The sequence below is a fragment of the Muntiacus reevesi genome, chromosome 10 (genome assembly GCF_963930625.1).
Source record: "Muntiacus reevesi chromosome 10, mMunRee1.1, whole genome shotgun sequence".
Lineage (NCBI taxonomy): Eukaryota > Metazoa > Chordata > Mammalia > Artiodactyla > Cervidae > Muntiacus > Muntiacus reevesi.
In genome coordinates this window covers 29,467,189-29,485,422 of record NC_089258.1, presented here as the reverse complement: position 1 = coordinate 29,485,422, position 18,234 = coordinate 29,467,189, and the positions used below count along the sequence as shown (strand labels likewise).

Below are 18,234 nucleotides of genomic sequence, written 5' to 3'. Positions count from 1 at the left end.
CTGGAGTAGGAAATGGCAACGCACTGCAGTATTCTTGCCTGCACAATCCCATGGACAGAGGAGCCTGGCGAGCTACAGTCCAAACGGTTGCAGAGTTGGACAGGACTGCGCACGCGCACCTAGTCGTCTCCACAACCTCCTCGTCCTCATCTATTTTTCCAAACACTTTAGCTACTGGAAACTCTGCGCCCTGCTTCCCTCAGAGCCTTTGCTCAGGCTGCGCTCCCTGCCTGGGGTGCCTTTCCCTCTAAGCTACCTGACAGGCACCCACTTAGCTTTCGGTACTCTACGTGGGCAGCCCCTCTCTGCAGAACCTTCTGACTCCTTCCCTCTGTGCTCCTCTGTCCTCCCAACAGACGTCCACCTGCAAAGTCCTCTGCATCCCTTCATCTTCCCAACTACATTGAGCATTGCTTGTGGCCAGGTTGCTGTCATTAGAGCTCTCATAGGCTTTAAGGAGACCTGGTACGTTGGAGTTGGAGGAACTTGGGTTATACCACAAACACTCCAAGAGTTATTTGCTCTTGGGCAAGTCATTTGCATTCTGAACCTTGATTTCCTCAGCTCTGCCTATCTCCCAGGATTCTGTGTAGTGTCATGTGAGACGCCTGCGGCAGTGCTTGGTTCACTATGCTGGGTGTGTGCTGTGCTAAGTCACTCAGTCGTGTCCAACTCTTCGTGACCCCATGGACTGTAGCCCGCCAGGCTCCTCTGTCCATGGGATTCTCCAGGCAAGAATACTGGAGTGGGTTTCCATGCCCTTCTCCAGAGAATATTCCTGACCCAGGGTTTGAACCCATGTCTCATACATCTCCTGCATTGGCAGGTGGGTTCTTTACCACTCGTGTCATGTGGGAAGCCTTTGGCTCACTGCTGCTGCTGCTGCTGCTAAGTCGCTTCAGTTGTGTCCAACTCTGCGACCCCATAGACGGCAGCCCATCAGGCTCCCCTGTCCCTGGGATTCTCCAGGCAAGAACACTAGAGTGGGTTGCCATTTCCTTCTCCAGTGCATCAAAGTGAAAAGTGAAAGTGAAGTCGCTCAGTCGTGTCCAACTTGCAGCGACCCCATGGACTGCAGCCCACCAGGCTCCTCTGTCCATGGGATTTTCCAGGCAAGAGTACGAGAGTGGGGTGCCGTTGCCTTCTCCCTTTGGCTCCACTATAGGGGCTCAAATATTTATCACCCTCTTGACAAGCTGAGAAGCAAGAGATGATCAGCTAGTGAATGGAGGATTAGGAACAAGGATATAAGGCGAGAAAAAGCAGAAACCTCTGAGACGCAAGTGTGCTTGGATTTCTAAAACTGTGCTGGCCACCTGCTCTGTCCTGGAGCAAAGTTGAGTTAGGCCAATGGGGTGGGGGGGGGGTGATAAATCAAGGGCCCACCCAGACCAAGCCCCCCCCTGCTGCAACTGCCAGAATGGACCAGCCCGTGTGACATCACAATTCCAAGGGGTTGCCAAGTCACTGCTAGAGACAGACCCTCATTTCTCCCCAGGGAGCTCTAGGATGTGGATGTGAGACAGGTGAGCAAGGAAGGCAGATGGCAACAAGGAACAGCCCTAGCCCCAAGCCGATGGGCACAGCTCAGGGGGACCCGGGAGAGGCAGGCACCCTGCCAGGTCCTGATGCTGGCATCCGGGACACAAGTTCGGCCACTCAGCTGAAGATGAAGCCCAAGAAGGTGCGCAAGGTCAAGGCGCTCATCATTGACCTGGGCTCCCAGTACTGTAAGTGTGGCTACGCGGGGGAGCCAAGGCCCACCTACTTCATCTCCTCCACGGTGGGCAAGCGCTACTCGGAGGCGGCCGACTCCGGTGACACCCGCAAGGAGACCTACGTGGGCCACGAGCTGCTCAACATGGAGGCGCCTCTGAAGCTGATCAACCCGCTCAAATATGGCATCGTGGTGGACTGGGACTGCATCCAGAGCATCTGGGAGTACATCTTCCACACGGCCATGAAGATCGTCCCCGAGGAGCACGCCGTGCTGGTCTCTGACCCCCCGCTCAGCCCCACGAGCAACCGGGAGAAGTATGCGGAGCTGCTCTTCGAGACCTTCGGCATCCCTGCCATGCACGTGACGTCCCAGTCGCTGCTGTCCATCTACTCCTACGGCAAGACCTCCGGGCTGGTGGTGGAGAGCGGGCATGGCGTCTCACACGTGGTGCCCATCTCTGAGGGCGACGTGCTGCCGGGCCTGAGCAGTCGAGCCGACTACGCGGGCAGCGACCTCACCAACTACCTGCTGCAGCTGCTCAACGAGGCCGGCCACGCGTTCACCGACGATCACCTGCACATCATCGAGCACATCAAGAAGAGGTGCTGCTACTCGGCCCTCAAGCCGGAGGAGGAGCTCGGCCTGTGCCTGGAGGACCTGCGCGTGGACTACGAGCTCCCGGACGGCAAGCTCATCACCATCGGCCAGGAGCGCTTCCAGTGCGCCGAGATGCTCTTCAAGCCCACCCTGGTAGGCAGCACCCAGCCCGGCCTCCCTGCGCTCACGGCCGCCTGCCTGGACCGCTGCCAGGAGGCGGGCTTCAAGGAGGAGATGGCCGCCAACGTGCTGCTGTGCGGCGGCTGCACCATGCTGGACGGCTTCCCCCAGCGCTTCCAGAGGGAGCTGAGCCTCCTCTGCCCCGGGGACAGCCCTGCAGTGGCCGCAGCTCCCGAGAGGAAGACCTCCGTGTGGACCGGCGGCTCCATCCTGGCCTCCCTGCAGGCCTTCCAGCAGCTCTGGGTCAGCAAGGAGGAGTTTGAGGAGCGGGGCAGTGCGGCCATCTACAGCAAGTGCTGACCGGCCAGGTCTGGGGGCAGGCGGCCACAGGCCACTCTATATGCATTTACAGAATTTCACATAAAATTTTAAAGTGCAGTGGCCCCTGTCTGGTCTGAACTTCTTGCTCTAGGCTGATAGCAGAAGGTGGGGAGGGTGGGGGGTTTGGGATTTCAGTCTGTATCTGCTGGGTTGGGAGCAGCGGGGGTGGGGGGTGGGGGGCGGTGGGGGCTCACCCCCTCTTCCCTCTTCCTGTTGGTGACATCATCATAGAGCCCAGAATGTGGCTTCTTGTTCCATTAGCTCTTCAGGGTTCAAAGCCCAATCCAACTGACACTTATACTACTTGCTCCCCCATAGACCAAGCGGGGAACAAAGACTCAGATTAAGGGACTGGCTTGGGTTACGAAGTTATGTGGTGGGTGGGACTTTCAAACCAGGTGTCTTTGCCCCTGATGGTCGCCAGTCCACAACCGCCTGGCCACCCCACCCCCCCAAAAAAGGTACAGCCCATGGGTGTCTCCTGAGTGGGAGGGGCCGTTTCTCCCCATCAGCGGCCTTCTCCTTTTAGACTCCTGCCAAGACTGTGGCTATTTTTACAGCGTCACAAAGAGCCACTGAATCTGGAAGATGTTAGAGAAACCAGAGGGCCATTTGGAAATCATTTGGTTCTCTCCCTCCTGTAGAGACGGGGAAACTAAGGACCCAGGATGGAGGGGGCCATGTCAGTGGCTGAGCCTGGGTCTCCTGACCCAGGTCATGATTATTTCCAGGAGGGCTTCCCAGATGGTGCCAGTGGTAAAGAACCTGCCTGCCAACGCAGGAGACGTAAGAGATGCAGGTTTGATCCCTGGCTTTGGGAAGATCCGCTGGAAGAGGGCATGGCAACCTATTCCAGTATTCTTGCCTGAAGAATTCCATAGATAGTGAGTCCCATGGGGTCGCACAGAGTCGGGCACAACTGAAGCAACTTAGTTACAAGCACATAAGCGTGGCTGCTTTGGTTTGGGCTGCTATAGCAAAACACCACGCTTGGGGTGGCTGGTAAACAGCAGAAAGCTATTTTCTTACAGTTCTGGAGGCTGGAAGTCCAAGAGCAGGGTGCCAGCAGGCCGGGTTCCGGTGATAAGCTCCTTCCAGGTTGCAGACCCCTGACATCCAGCTACGCTGTCCCTTGGTGGATGGGATGAGGGGTGTGTCTGGGGCCTCTGCTGTTGAGGCACTACTCCCATCCATGAAGGCCTTACCCTCCCAGAGGTCTCCCTCCCCTAAAGCATGACTTTGGGCATTATGGTTTCAACATAGGCATTTGGAGGTGGGGGTTGGGGACTGGGAGGGTGGAAGCAAACATTTAAACTATAGCAATGATTCTTAGTGGTTAGCAACCTTTAAGCACTTAGCAAGCATCTACTGTGGGTGAGACCCAGACTGGAGACAGAAATGGCTAGTGTGGCCCTTGGGATCACACACAGCTACTGGGGGCAGCCACGTCGATAAGGAAACAAGGCCTGAGCTCAGGGTTGCGGGGGTGGGAAGGTGGAGGTGGTGTATTGAAAAGCTGCAAATGGAGAAGTGCTGGGTGTGGTGACCACTCGGTAGCTTTGGGGCTGAAGGAGAAGACATCGAGACTCGTGAAGGACTTCAGCTGGTAAACGACTGCCTACCCAGAAGAGAGTCGTTCCTGCCTCTTCTCCTACCCTCACCTCCAGATGGGGGCCCATGACTGGGGGCCCGTGAGCAGAGTCAGTGAAATCAGTCATTGGTGAGCTGTGTAATCTGATGGGCCGTCAAGTATCCCTGAGCCACTTCTTACCCTAGACAAAAAGTCCTGATTTGGGGGCATTCTGTGAGGCTACCTTTGTCCCTGGTCCTGTGCACTGCAGTTTTGGGAAAGAACCAGATGTGGTCTTTAATCACCTAATGCCCTGGCATCTAGGCCTTCCCTGTTGCCTAGAATTGGGGAGTAGGGATTCCTCTGGGACTGGCAGGGCTTTGGTGCTATGCAGGGCTCTTGCCTGTGGGGAGAGCTTCAGACTGGAGGCTGATGGTGCCAGCTGACACAGTTTGTTTGGTCAAACGGTGAAAATAATTTTTTTCTGGAATGTGAATTCTTTCAGTGGGACCTATATTCTTATGTTGCCAAAGTCTCTACCTCTCTGATGTCTTAAAACTTACCTACTGCTTCAACATAACTTTTGCTTTATTAGCCAGCATTCATTTCTGTAGCTTGCAACCCAAGAACTTTTGCTTGATATTTCTCCTAAAAGCCTGAAGAGATACAGAGAGGAAAGTGGAGGCTTATAGAAGGGAATGTAGTGTACCCCAAATCACACAGGCAGTAAGTTAGTGCTGCATGTAAATGTTCTTCCACATGCTGGTCTTGACAGTTGCTGAAAACAATGTCTGTGTCTACCTCCCCACCTCCACAATCTGTTCTTCCTCAGTCCATTCATTCTCAGCAACTTCTGTCTCCACAGTCACAGCTTCAGTGCTCTCACGTCCCGTTCATCTCCTCCAAAAACATCGCTGTGGCAGGTGCTATAAAAACATGAATCACTTAAGAGACTCTGATATGAACTTATTTAAGCCAACCACAAGCATGACAGATTTAATTTTTATAGAAAAATATGGGTCAACAGGTTTCAGCTTAGGTGACTGACCACATGTGTTTATCTGTTCCGCCTAAGCTTTATTAAAGTGATAGTAGAGAAATATAGATGTATAACCCACTACAAACAAGGATGGTATGGGGACTGCAGGAAGCCAGAGATCTCTAGTTGATTCTGGAAGGAGGAGAATGGATGCAGGGCAGAAAGGCTGCAGTCTGAAATGTGCAGGTGCTCCCAGCAGGGGAGGGCAACTTCCTGTCCTGAAGGATGAGAAGAGGTTTGAGACTTGGAAATGCCAAGTAGCGGAGGAAGAGAAGTGTGCGAGACAGTCAGGCCAGGGGCAGAGATGGTAACTGGCGGTCTCTATCTGAGAGTGTAGCGCCCCTCTCTCCCTCTGCATAGGTAGGGGGGTGAGCCTGTAAGTGATGTTTTGCAGACAAAACAATTGAAGAGTTCTCTCTGTGATAGCAGTGCTAGTACAGGGAAGAGGAGGAGAGGACTGGATGATGAACAGGTCGTGAACCCCACCTGTATCCGTTGTGGCTCCCCTAAAGCACGAGTCACACTCAGGTCTCACTAACATCCCCCAGGTGGAACCAATAGTTGATGCTCTCCATTTCCCCCCTCATCCCTTACCTACAACTCCCTGTTTCTATATGGGCATCAGATGTGACCCGGGGCTGACTCCCAGCTCCAGCACCCAAAGCAGAGCATATGATCTAGGTTAAGCCAATCAGACCAGTCCATCTACCAGGCCACAGTGGTTGGCTTGGCGTGAGCATGTGACCTCAGCTGTCCATCTGTCTGCGTCCCCACCCCGCAGGGTGAGACACAGACTCTTTACTTGGAAGGTTGACTTGAAATTGGAGTATATGTGGTGCTGTGGTAATATCTGTTACCTTCCAGAAGGAAGCCAGCTTGAAACTGACCCACCAAGGAGTGTGGAAATCAGAATCTCAGAGAAAGGGCTGGCTGTCCTGAAGCAAAGTGACCTCCTAGTGAAACCATGGCCAGAGCACCCTCTGCCGTCAGACTTTGTTTCCGCCGGCATTCATCCTCATCCCTCAGGTAAGAGTTTGAGTGTGTCTGCCACTCTGACTGAGAACATTCTAACTGCTTCTGTTTCCTTCTCAACAATGGCATTACTCCTGAGCAGTCTGTGTGGAGGTGGAGCCAGGGCTGGAGACAACTCTTATAGTTGAAATATGAGGATCAACACCATTTATTTCCCGACACAAAAGCTACCACATGTGAAGAATTTTTGTCATGGTATTAGAGAATGTCAGATAACACGTTCACACTTTAGAAAGCTAAGCATGTCCGTTGGCCGTTGTCCTCTATTCCCTTGTTTAGATGTTTGTCCGTCTGTGAGGTTAAACTTGAGCTTCTTAAGGGCAGGCATTTGGACAGCCTCATTCGTGCAGAGCATGGCATGGGGCGGGTGTTCAGTATGTGCCAGTGGAAATGATGTCCTCCCAGTCTGTGAGGCAAAGGTTACAAGGATCTGTCTACATTTTACAGGTGAGGACCCTGAAGCTTGGAGAGGTTAAGATTCTTGCCCAACTTTACTCACCTGGTAAATCAAAGTCTTGTGTTAAATCAAAGTTTTGTGATTCCAAAATGCTTCTCTGCCCTTGTCTCCTTTCTGTAAATTTTCCATCTCTTTTACAAGAACAGCTTCCCAGGTGATAAAGAATCCGCCTGCCAATGCAGAAGTCACAGGAGACTCGGGTTTGATCCCTGGGTCAGGAAGACCCCCCGGAGCAGGAAATGACAACCCATTCTAGTATTCTTGCCTGGGAAATCCCATGGACAGAGGAGTCAGGTGGGCTGCAGTCCCAGGGTTTGCAAAGAGTCGAAAACAAATGAGTGAGTGAGCACGCACACACAAGAAAAGGAAAATGTGTAAATGATTCCTTTCAATTCAGTTCAGTCACTAAGTCATGTCTAACTCTTTGCGACCCCATGGGCTACAGCACACCAGGCTTCCCTGTCCATCACCAATTCCTGGATCTTGCTCAAACTCATGTCCATTGAGTTGGTGATGCCATCCAACCATCTCATCCTCTGTTGTCCCTTTCTCCTGCCTTCAGTTTTTCCCAGCATCAGGGTCTTTTCAAATGAGTCAGTTCTTCAAATCAGGTGGCCAAAATATTGGAGCTTCAGCATCAGTCTTTCCAATGAATATTCAGGACTGATTTCCTTAAGGACTGACTGGTTTGATCTCCTTGCAGTCCAAGGGACTCTCAAGAGACTTCTCCAACACCACAGTTCAAAAGAATCAATTCTTCAGTGCTCAGCTTTCTTTATAGTCCAATTTTCACATCCATATATGACTACTGGAAAAACCATAGATTTGACTAGATGGACCTTTGTCAGCAAAGTAATGTGTCTACTCTTTAATATGCTATTTAGGTTGATCATAAAAGGGGCAAGCATCTTTTAATTTCATGGCTGCAGTCACCATCTGCAGTGATTTTGGAGCCCCCCAAAATAAAGTCTCTCACTGTTTACATTGTTTCCCCATCTATTTGTCATGAAGTAATGGGACTGGATGCCATGATCTTAGTTTTTTCAATGTTGAGTTTTAATCCAACTTTTTCACACTCCTCTTTCACTTTCATCAAGAGGCTCTTCAGTTCCTCTTCACTTTCTGCCATAAGGGTGGTGTCATCTGCATATCTGAGGTTATTGATATTTCTCCAGCAATCTTGATTCCAGCTTGTGCTTCATCCAGCCTAGCATTTCACATGATGTACTCTGCATATAAGTTAAATAAGCAGGGTGACAATATACAGCCTTGACATGCTCCTTTCCCAATTTGGAACCAGTTTTTTGTTCCCATGTCTGGTTCTAACTGTTGCTTCTCGACCTGCATAGAGATTTCTCAGGAGGCAGGTCAGATGGTCTGGTATTCCCATCTCTTTAAGAATTTTCCACAGTTTGTTGTGATCCATACAGTCAAAGGCTTTGGCATAGTCAATAAAGCAGAAGTAGATGTTTTTCTGGAACACTCTTGCTTTTTTGATGATCCAACAGATGTTGGCAATTTGATCTCTTGTTCCTCTGCCTTTACTAAATCCAGTTTGAACATCTGGAAGTTCATGGTTCACGTACTGTTGAAGCCTAGCTTGGAGAATTTTGAGCATTACTTTTCTAGTGTGTGAGATGAGTGTAATTGTGTGGCAGTTTGAATATTCTTTGATATTGCCTTTCTTTGGGATTAGAATGAAAACTGGTCTTTTCTGGTCCTGTGGCCACTGCTGAGTTTGGCAAATTTGCTGGCATATTGAGTGCAGCACTTTCACAGCATCATCTTTTAAGATTTGAAATAGCTCAACTGGAATTCTGTCACCTCCACTGGCTTTGTTCATAGTGATGCTCCCTAAGGTCCACTTGACTTCACATTCCAGGATGTCTGGCTCTAGGTGAGTGATCATGCCATCATGGTTATCTGGGTCGTGAAGATCTATTTTGTATCGTTCTTCTGTGTGTTCTTGCCATCTCTTCTTAGTAGCTTCCGCTTCTGTTAGGTCCATACCGTTTCTGTCCTCTATTATGCCCATTTTTGCATGAAATTAAAAGACGCTTACTCCTTGGAAGGAAAGTTATAACCAACCTAGATAGCATATTAAAAAGCAGAGACATTACTTTGCCAACAAAGGTCCGTCTAGTCAAGGCTATGGTTTTTCCAGTGGTCATGTATGGATGTGAGAGTTGGACTGTGAAGAAAGCTGAGCGCTGAAAAATTGATGCTTTTAAACTGTGATGTTGGAGGAGACTCTTGAGAGTCCCTTGGACTGCAAGAAGATCCAACCAGTCCATCCTAAAGGAGATCAGTCCTGGGTGTTTATTGGAAGGACTGATGCTGAAGCTGAAACTCCGATACTTTGGCCACCTCATGCAAAGAGTTGACTCATTGGAAAAGACCCTGATGCTGAGAGGGATTGAGGGCAGGAGGAGAAGGGAATGACAGAGGATGAGATGGCTGGATGGCATCACTGACTCAATGGGCATGAGTTTGAGTAAACTCCGGGAGTTTGTGATGGATAGGGAGGCCTGGCGTGCTGTGATTCATGGGGTCTCAAAGAGTCAGACACGACTGAGCGACTGAACTGAACTGAACTTGCATGAAATGTTCCTTTGGTATCTCTAATTTTCTTGAAGAGATCTCTAGTCTTTCCTATTCTATTGTTTTCCTCTATTTCTTTGCAGTGATCATTGAGGAAGGCTTTCTTATGTCTCCTTGCTATTGTTTGGGACTCTGCTTTCAAATGGGTATATCTTTCCTTTTCTCCTTTGCCTTTAGCTTCTCTTCTTTTCTCAGCTATTTGTAAGGCCTCCTCAGACAACCATTGTGCCTTTTTGCATTTCTTTTTTTTGGAGATGGTCTTGATCACTGCCTCCTGTACAATGTCACGAACCTCTGTCCATAGTTCTTCAGGCACTCTGTCTATCAGATCTAATCCCTTGAATCTATTTGTCACCTTCCACTGTAAGGGATTTGATTTAGGTCATACTTGAATGGTCTAGTGGTTTTCCCTACTTTCTTCAATTTAAGTCTGAATTTTGCAATAAGGAGTTCATGATCTGAGCCACAGTCAGCTCCCAGTCTTGTTTTTGACTGTATAGAGCTTCTCCATGAACAACAAATTTAATGTAATTTCGTGATCATCCCAAGGTATAAAAGTTAAGAATGCCAATCTTTTGGCAAAGGAGAGACAGCTTGCCTCAGATTTCCAGAGACATTAGTTAGCAAGTATTAGAGTGACATCCTGTGGTGAAATCCTACTATTTACACAAGAGGCCTGTTATCCTCACTGCCTTATCTGGGCAGCCTGATCTCTCTCCCCCAAGTGTATTACTAAGTTTTCCCCAAGAGTTATCTGTGTAAGGTGGGTTTAAGCAATTAGCTTTATTATAGTACAGACCGTTAACGATGTTCTATTTGATAAGTGGATTTTTTTGGTTTATTATTTTTGTTTTATTAAATCCACATTGTCTTGTAATGCAGTAGTTCTTAACCAGTTGGGAGGTGGAGTATAGGGATTTGGTGATGCAGCTGGAACTAGATCTTAATGGCTTGTGAGAGCCCATTGTTGATTATTCAGAAATTTTGTAAGCCATTTCAAATGTGTTGGTAGCTTGAAATTGGCCAAGTTGAAAGTATTGCTTTTTTTTTTTTCCTCTGCAAATAGGCCTTCTTCTTTTGAGGGCATCTAGCTAATATGTAATGCCAGGCTCCTCTGTCCATGGGATTCTCCAGCCAATAATACGGGAGTGGGTTGCCATTCCCTTCTCCAGGGGGTTTTCCCAACCCAGGGATTGAACTTGGGTCTCTTGCATTGCAGGCAGATTTTTTACCATATAAGCCACAAGGGAAGCCCCAGTATATAATACAGATACACATTACACACTAAAGGGAGGAGGGTTGTGGCTCAAACAGCCGGGAAATTTTTGTGTTAAATTTTTCATGTCTTAAAAACAATTTTGTTTCATCATGAAGATCTGCTCTGTAAGGTCAGAATGTCTTTTACCACCTGTCCAAGTTCCACTCTTCTTCAAGGTGCAACCTGAATGTTGCTGCTGCTCCTCTGGAAGGCATTGGAAGGCATTCTTCCCCACTTGCCCCTTCCCACCACTGCGGCCTTGCACACCAGCCTTAGATTTTATCATCTGCCCAATTTGGTGGAAAGGACAGACTGTGTCTCTCCCATCTCTGTTTTGGCTCGTTATAGGTACTCTGGGGAAAATAAGTGGTATTCATTGTTGTGAGGCTCCTTAATTGTATTTGCTAGGCCTGGACATTTTGCTGTGTTGCCCCAGAATTCTGCAGAGTCTCTAGAGTTCTCAGCCTTTCAACCCTGGCTGCTAGTCAGAATTGCCTGGGGAGCTTTTAAAAAAACACCAGTGCCTGACTTTAGTCCCAGTTAAATCAGAATGTGGGGGGCGCAGTGGAAGTACCAGTGTGATCTCCCAGGCCCCCAGGGATTCTGATGTGAGAACCTCTGCTCCAGGGCAGCCTCAGGGCCCACCTCCTCTTTCATTTTCACAGCCAGAAATGCCAAAAACTTTCAGGCAGCACTCGGTCTAGAAAAATGTCCTTTTCCTGAGATGGAGCCCTTCAATGTGCCAATTTTCTGAGCCTTTAATATTTCAGAGACCACAGCATGGCTTCTAAAAGGAGTTGCACCCCTCCTGGCTTCTACATTTGCATAAACACATGAATAATAAGTAGGATTCAAATGAAGCAATAAAATTACGCTCAGTGAGTTATGGGAAAGTCAGGCTGAAATACAGCGCTTTAAGGATGATCCTTGAGCAATTGCAGAGAGACAGAGAGAGTCACTTCCTTGGTTTTAGGCTGTAAGTGTCCAGCAGAGAAAACTGGAGGATAGAAATGGATCAATTCAGTTCAGTTGCTTAGTCGTGTCCAACTCTTTGCGACCCCATGGACTGCAGCACGCCAGGCTTCCCTGTCCATCACCAACTCCTGGAGCTTACTCAAAACTCATGTCTATCGAGTCAGTGATGCCATCCAACTACCTCATCCTCTGTCGTCCCCTTCTCCTCTGGCCTTCAGTCTTTCCCATCATCAGGGGCTTTTCTGGTGAGTCAGTTCTTTGCATCAGGGGATCAAACTATTGAAGCTTCAGCTTCAGCATCAGTCCTTCCAATGACTATTCAGACCTGTTTTCTTTATGATGGACTGCTTTGATCTTGTAGTCCTTTGTCAGCAAAGTAACGTCTCTGCTTTTTAATATGCTGTCTAGGTTTGTCATAGCTTTTCTTCTAAGGAGCAAGCATCTTTTAATTTCATGGCTCCAGTCACCATCTGCAGTGATTTTGGAGCCCAGGAAAATAGTCTGTCACTGTTTCCATTGATTATATTCTTATCTGATTATAAATCAGATTGATTATGTTCTTTGCAGCTGAAGATAGAGAAACTCTATACAGTCAGCAAAAACAAGACCGGGAGCTGACTGTGGCTCAGATCATGAACTCCTTATTGCAAAATTCAGGCTTAAGTTTAAGAAAGTGGGGAAAACCACTAGACCATTCAAGTATGACCTAAATCAAATCCCTTACAACTATACAGAGGAAGTGACAAATAGATTCAAGGGACTAGATCTGATAGACAAAGAGTGCCTGAAGAAACTGTATCAGTAAGACTTTGAATGTGAGCTCTCAACCACAACCTTGAGAAACGCCCCTTCTCATTTTTATGGCGAAATAAATGGACATAGGGTTGAATTCTGCCAGGATCCCCTTTTTTCCCAGCAATCCCAAAGAAAGGCAATTCTAAAGAACAAGCTACCACACAACTGCACTCATCTCACATGCTACCAAAGTAATGCTCAAAATTCTCCAAGCCAGGCTTCAACAGAACATCAACCAAGAAAACTCCCAGATGTTCAAACTGAATTTAGAAAAGGCAGAGGAACAAGAGATCAAATTGCCAACTTCCACTGGATCATCAAAAAAGCAAGAGAGTTCCAGAAAAACATCTACTTCTGTTTTATTGACTATGTCAAAGTCTTTGACTGTGTGGATCACAACAAACTGTGGAAAATTCTTAAAGAGATGGGAATATCAGACCACCTTACCTGCCTCCTGAGAAATCTGTATGCAGGTCAAGAAGCAACAGTTAGAACCAGACATGGGAACAACAGACTGGTTCCAAATTGGGAAAGGAGCATGTCAAGGCTGTATATTGTCACCCTGCTTATTTAACTTATATGCAGAGTACATCATGCAGGATGCCAGGCTGGATGAAGTACAAGCTGGAATCAAGATTGCTGGAGAAATATCAATAACCTCAGATATGCAGATGACACCACCCTTATGGCAGAAAGTGAAGAGGAACTGAAGAGCCTCTTGATGAAAGTGAAAGAGGAGAATGAAAAAGTTGGATTAAAACTCAACATTGAAAAAACTAAGATCATGGCATCCAGTCCCATCACTTCATGGCAAATAGATGGGGAAACAATGTAAACAGTGAGAGACTTTATTTTGGGGGGCTCCAAAATCACTGCAGATGGTGACTGCAACCATGAAATTAAAAGACACTTGCTCCTTGGAAGAAAAGCTATGACCAACCTACACAGCATATTGAAAAGCAAGGACATTACTTTGCTGACAAAGATCTATCAGTCAAAGCTATGATTTTTCTAGTAGTTGTGTATGGATGTGAGAGTTGGACCATAAAGAAAGTTGAACACCGAAGAATTGATGCTTTTGAACTGTGGTGTTGGAGAAGACTCTTGAGAGTCCCTTGGACTGCAAGGAGATCAAACCAGTCAATCCTAAAGGAAATCAGTTCTGAGAATATTCATAGGAAGGACTGATGCTGAAGCTCCAGTACTTTGGCCACCTGATGTGAAGAGCCGACTCATTGGAAAAGACCCTAATGGCGGGAAAGATAGATGGCAGGAGGAGAAGGGGATGACAGAGGATAAATTGTTGGATGGCATAACTGCCTCAATGGACATGAGCTTGAACAAGCTCCAGGAATTGGTGATGGACAGGGAAGCCTGGAGTGCTGCAGTCCATGCGGTCACCAAGAGTTGGACTTGACTGAGTGACTGAACTAAACTAAAAAACGGCAGCTTGGTACATTTCAGTAGTTCTCAGCACTTTCTTCATTTTCTTGTTGCCTGAGAGAACCAGGCCTCTTATCTACCTCTCAGCCTGGTACATGACTGCATTCATGCATACACCTGTACAGATGTACATGCTTGCACACACATGTACACAGAGCATGCAGTCTCCATAAAATAATTTGTCTTTGTGATGGGGAGCATTAAAACAGGGGACCAAGCTCTTGTCTTGGCTTTGTGGTTCTCAAACTTTGTTGTTTATTAGAATCACATGAGAAGCTTTCAAAATTCCTCATGTCAAGGCCTTCTGGCACCAAGATGGAGTCACCTTGTTCTCTCAGGCCCTCCCTTTTACAGCTAAAACCCTCTGCACACTGACAGAGACTCCCTTGGCCAAACTCTAGCCAGGGCCCCTTGAGCCTGCTCTTAACTAAGCCTCGGCTTTGGCCTATAAAGACTGGTTGTCATTGTTTGGTTGCTCAGTCATGTCTGACTCTTTTGTGACCCCATAGACTGTAGCCTGCCAGGGTCCTCTGTCCGTGGGGATTTCCCAGGCAGTGATACCGGAGTGGGTTGCTATTTCCTTTTCCAGGGGATCTTCCTGACCCAGGGATTGAACCCATGCCTCCTGCATTGCAGGTGGATTCTTTGCCACTGGGCCACCTGGGAAGCCGAGAAAGGTGGGGAAATCATTAAATAACTTAAGGCTGCATCCCTAGGATGACCCCCCATTACCCTTTAGAGTGTCTGTCTGAGAAAACGCAGGATACCCAAAGAATTTACTGTTTGTTCCAGCCAACACCTGAAGGAAGATATACTCCTTTTCTCCCCGGCTCTGTGGGAGGGTAGGAGTCTAACTTCAGTAAATGCCAATTGGCGGTCCCAGGTGGGTTTCCCAGGGACTAACCTCTGCTTCCTACCTTTGTTATTTTTCACTTCTTTGACTCTCCTCAAGCCCATGCTTGACTTCCTCTCTATGCATTCATTTTCCCTTTAAAATTCAGTCACCTCTGTATAAATAAAAATGGAACTCTTTTCTCTCCTATAATAACATTTAGTAATTAAAATCTATTTTTATCACTTAAATTAGTGTCCAGCTTTGTTTAACTTTGACCGTAAAACCCACCAAACAAACCTAAGTGTGTTAGTCACTCAGTCATGTCTGACTCTTTGCAACTCTATGGACTATAACCCACCAGGCTCCTCTGTCCGAAGAATTCTCCAGGCAAGAATAGTGGAGTGGGTTGCCATTTCCTTCTCCAACATAGGACGACTCCAAAAAGTGAAAGAAGATGTGCTTGTAGGCAACTTGTTATCTTTAGGAATTACTTATATTAACTGAATATTCTTATTTTTGGTAAGGCCTCCAAATGCCAGAGCATCACAAATAAAAAAGAAAATATAGTTAATGTAAGCAGCCCAGTGATGAATGGATGTCAAATAGACAGACACAAAAATCTAAAAAAAACCCATAGTTGGAATGGGTTTCAGTGGGGCTGAGTAAGGACTTGATCTCCTACTTCATCCTCCCGCATGTGGCGGGGGGTGCCATGTTCTGATCACCCCAGTAGGGTAGCTTCAGTGAGTCGAGTGCTCCTGCACCTCTGTCCGCATGCAGCAGCACCGAGGCAGAACAAGGTGATGGGAGGTGGGGCTAGCCGGCACTTATCTTTCTCCTCTTCATGCTCCTGTGATGGGGGCCCAGTGGAGAAATGATCTGACACCCGCACTTGGAGGCAAGTAATCTGTGGATGTTGACAAACTGATTATAAAGTTGTTATGGAAAGGAAAAAGACCCAAGATAGCCAGGACCACACTGAGGAGGAAGAAAAAAGTTGAAGACTGACATTATTTGACTTAAAGGCTTACTATAAAGCTATAATAATCAAGACGGTGTGGCACTGGTGAAAAAAGAGATCAGTGAACACTCTAGAGAGTTTCCAAATAGACACACAAATATTATCAACTGATTGCTGACAATGGCGTAAAAGCATTCAGTAGAGAAAATATTAGTAAAAGGAGCTAGAACCATTAGAAGTCCTTCTGCAAAAATATAAGAAAAGAAACTAGACACAGACTCTATGCCTTTCACAAAAATTAACTCAGAATGGAATCATAGACCTAAATGTAGAACACAAACCTATAAATCTTCCAGAAAGTCTAGATCACCTTGGGTTTGGTGATGACACCTCAGATGCAACACCAAAAGCAGAGTCCATGAATGAAAAAATTGAACTAAGTTGGACCGTATTAACAGGAAAAACTTGTGCTCTGTGAAAGACACAGTTAAGAAAATGATAAAACAAGTCACAGAATGGGAGAAAATATTTGCAAAGCAAATAATCTGATAAAGGATTTGTATCAAAAAAGCTCTTTAAAACTCAACAATAAGACAATGAATAATCCAGTTTAAAAACAGGCAAAAGATCTAAGCAGACTCTTCAATAAAGAAGCTATACAGATGGCAAATATACATATGAAAATATGCTTATCCCATATAAAAGATGCAAAACGGTACATCCACTTTAAATGACAATTTTTTTTTTTATATTTTTAGTGAGCTAAATGTATTCTTACTATATGATCTAATAATCACACTCCTAGGTATTTACTTAAGTGAATTGAAAACCTATGTTTCCATAAAACCTACACATGAATGTTTATAGATTCTCTTCTCTAATTGCCCAAAACTGGAAGCAACTGAGATGTCCTTAAATAGATTAAATGGTGCTACATCTGTACAATGAAATATCATTCAGCAATAAAAACTACGGACTTCAGTTAATATATCAATATTGGTTCATTAATTATTACAAATGTGCCACATGACTGCAAGATGTCAATAGTAGGGAAAATGTGTACAGATTGGGGGGCTGGTATTTGGAAACTTTCTGTACTATCTGTTAAATTTTTCTCTAAATCTAAATCTATCTTAAAAAATCTATTAAGCAAAAAAAAAAAGAGGCAATATATAGCCTGGGAGAAAACATCCACAATATCCATATATATATCTGCAAAACCATATATCCACCAAAGGACTAGTGTCTAGAATTTGTGAAGAATTCTCAAAACTGGACAGTTAAAAATAATCCAATTAAAAAATGAACATAAGATGTGAACAGGCATTTCACTAACATGGATATATAGTTGGCAAATGTGCTCGGATTCAGTCACTTAGTCATGTCAAACTCTGTGACCACATGGACTGCAGCCTGCTAGGCTCCTCTGTCTATGGGATTTTTCAGGCAAGAATACTGGAGTGGGTTGCATTTCCTACTCTAGGGGATCTTCCTGATCCAGGAGTTGAACCAAGTCCCCTGCATTGCAAGCAATTCTTTACCATTGAACCACCAGTGAAGCCCAGTTGGCAGATAAGGACATGAGAAAAAACCTCATCACTAAGCATTAGAGAAATAAATGCAGATTAAGACCACAAGGAGAACTATCACACATCAGAATGGCTTTTAAGAAAGAATGATGACAATACCACAGCTGGTGAGGAAGAGAATGTAGATCACTCATATGAGGTTGCTCATGGGAATATAAAATGATCCAGTCACTCTAGAAAATAGTTTGGTAGTTTCTTACAGAACTAAACAGGTAACTGCCATACCAGCTAGCAATTGCACTAAGACATTTATCCTAAAGAAATGAAAACCTCTCTTTGCACAAACACCTGTATACAAATATTCATGATAGCCAGAAACTGGAGACAACTCAGATGTCCTTCAACAGTGAAATCAGCTGGTACATCCATACTGGGAAATACTACTCAGCAATAAAAAGGAATGAACTATTGAAATACTGGAGAAGGAAATGGCAACCCACTCCAGTATTTTTGCCTGGAGAATCCCATGGACAGAGAAGCTTGGCAGGCTACAGTCCATGGGGTTGCAAGAGTCAGACACAACTTAGTGACTAAAGAGAGAGAGAGAGATTGAAATACAGCTTGGATGAGTCTCCAGGGAATTCAGTTCAGTTCAGTTCAGTCACTCAGTCGTGTCCGACTCTTTGCGACCCCATGAACTGCAGCACGCCAGGCCTCCCTGTCCATCACAAACTCCCGGGGTTTACCCAAACCCATGTCCATTGAGTCGGTGATGCCATCCAACCATCTTATCTTCTGTCGTCCCCTTCTCCTCCTGCCCTCAATCTTTCCCAGCATCAGGGTCTTTTCCAATGAGTCAGCTATTCGCATCAGGTGGCCAACGTATTGGAGTATTGAGTGAAAAGAAAAATGCAATCCTAA

At 46.3% G+C, this 18,234-nt stretch overlaps 1 protein-coding gene across 1 annotated transcript; it reads left to right on the top strand.

The window, feature by feature from the left end:
- Positions 1-1,483: 1,483 nt before the first annotated feature.
- ACTL7B (actin like 7B) lies at positions 1,484-2,797 on the top strand. Its single transcript, XM_065947191.1, has one exon. The coding sequence runs from the start codon at positions 1,544-1,546 to the stop codon at positions 2,795-2,797; it is 1,254 nt and encodes a 417-aa protein (XP_065803263.1). The 5' UTR covers positions 1,484-1,543.
- The last annotated feature ends 15,437 nt before the right edge of the window (positions 2,798-18,234 follow it).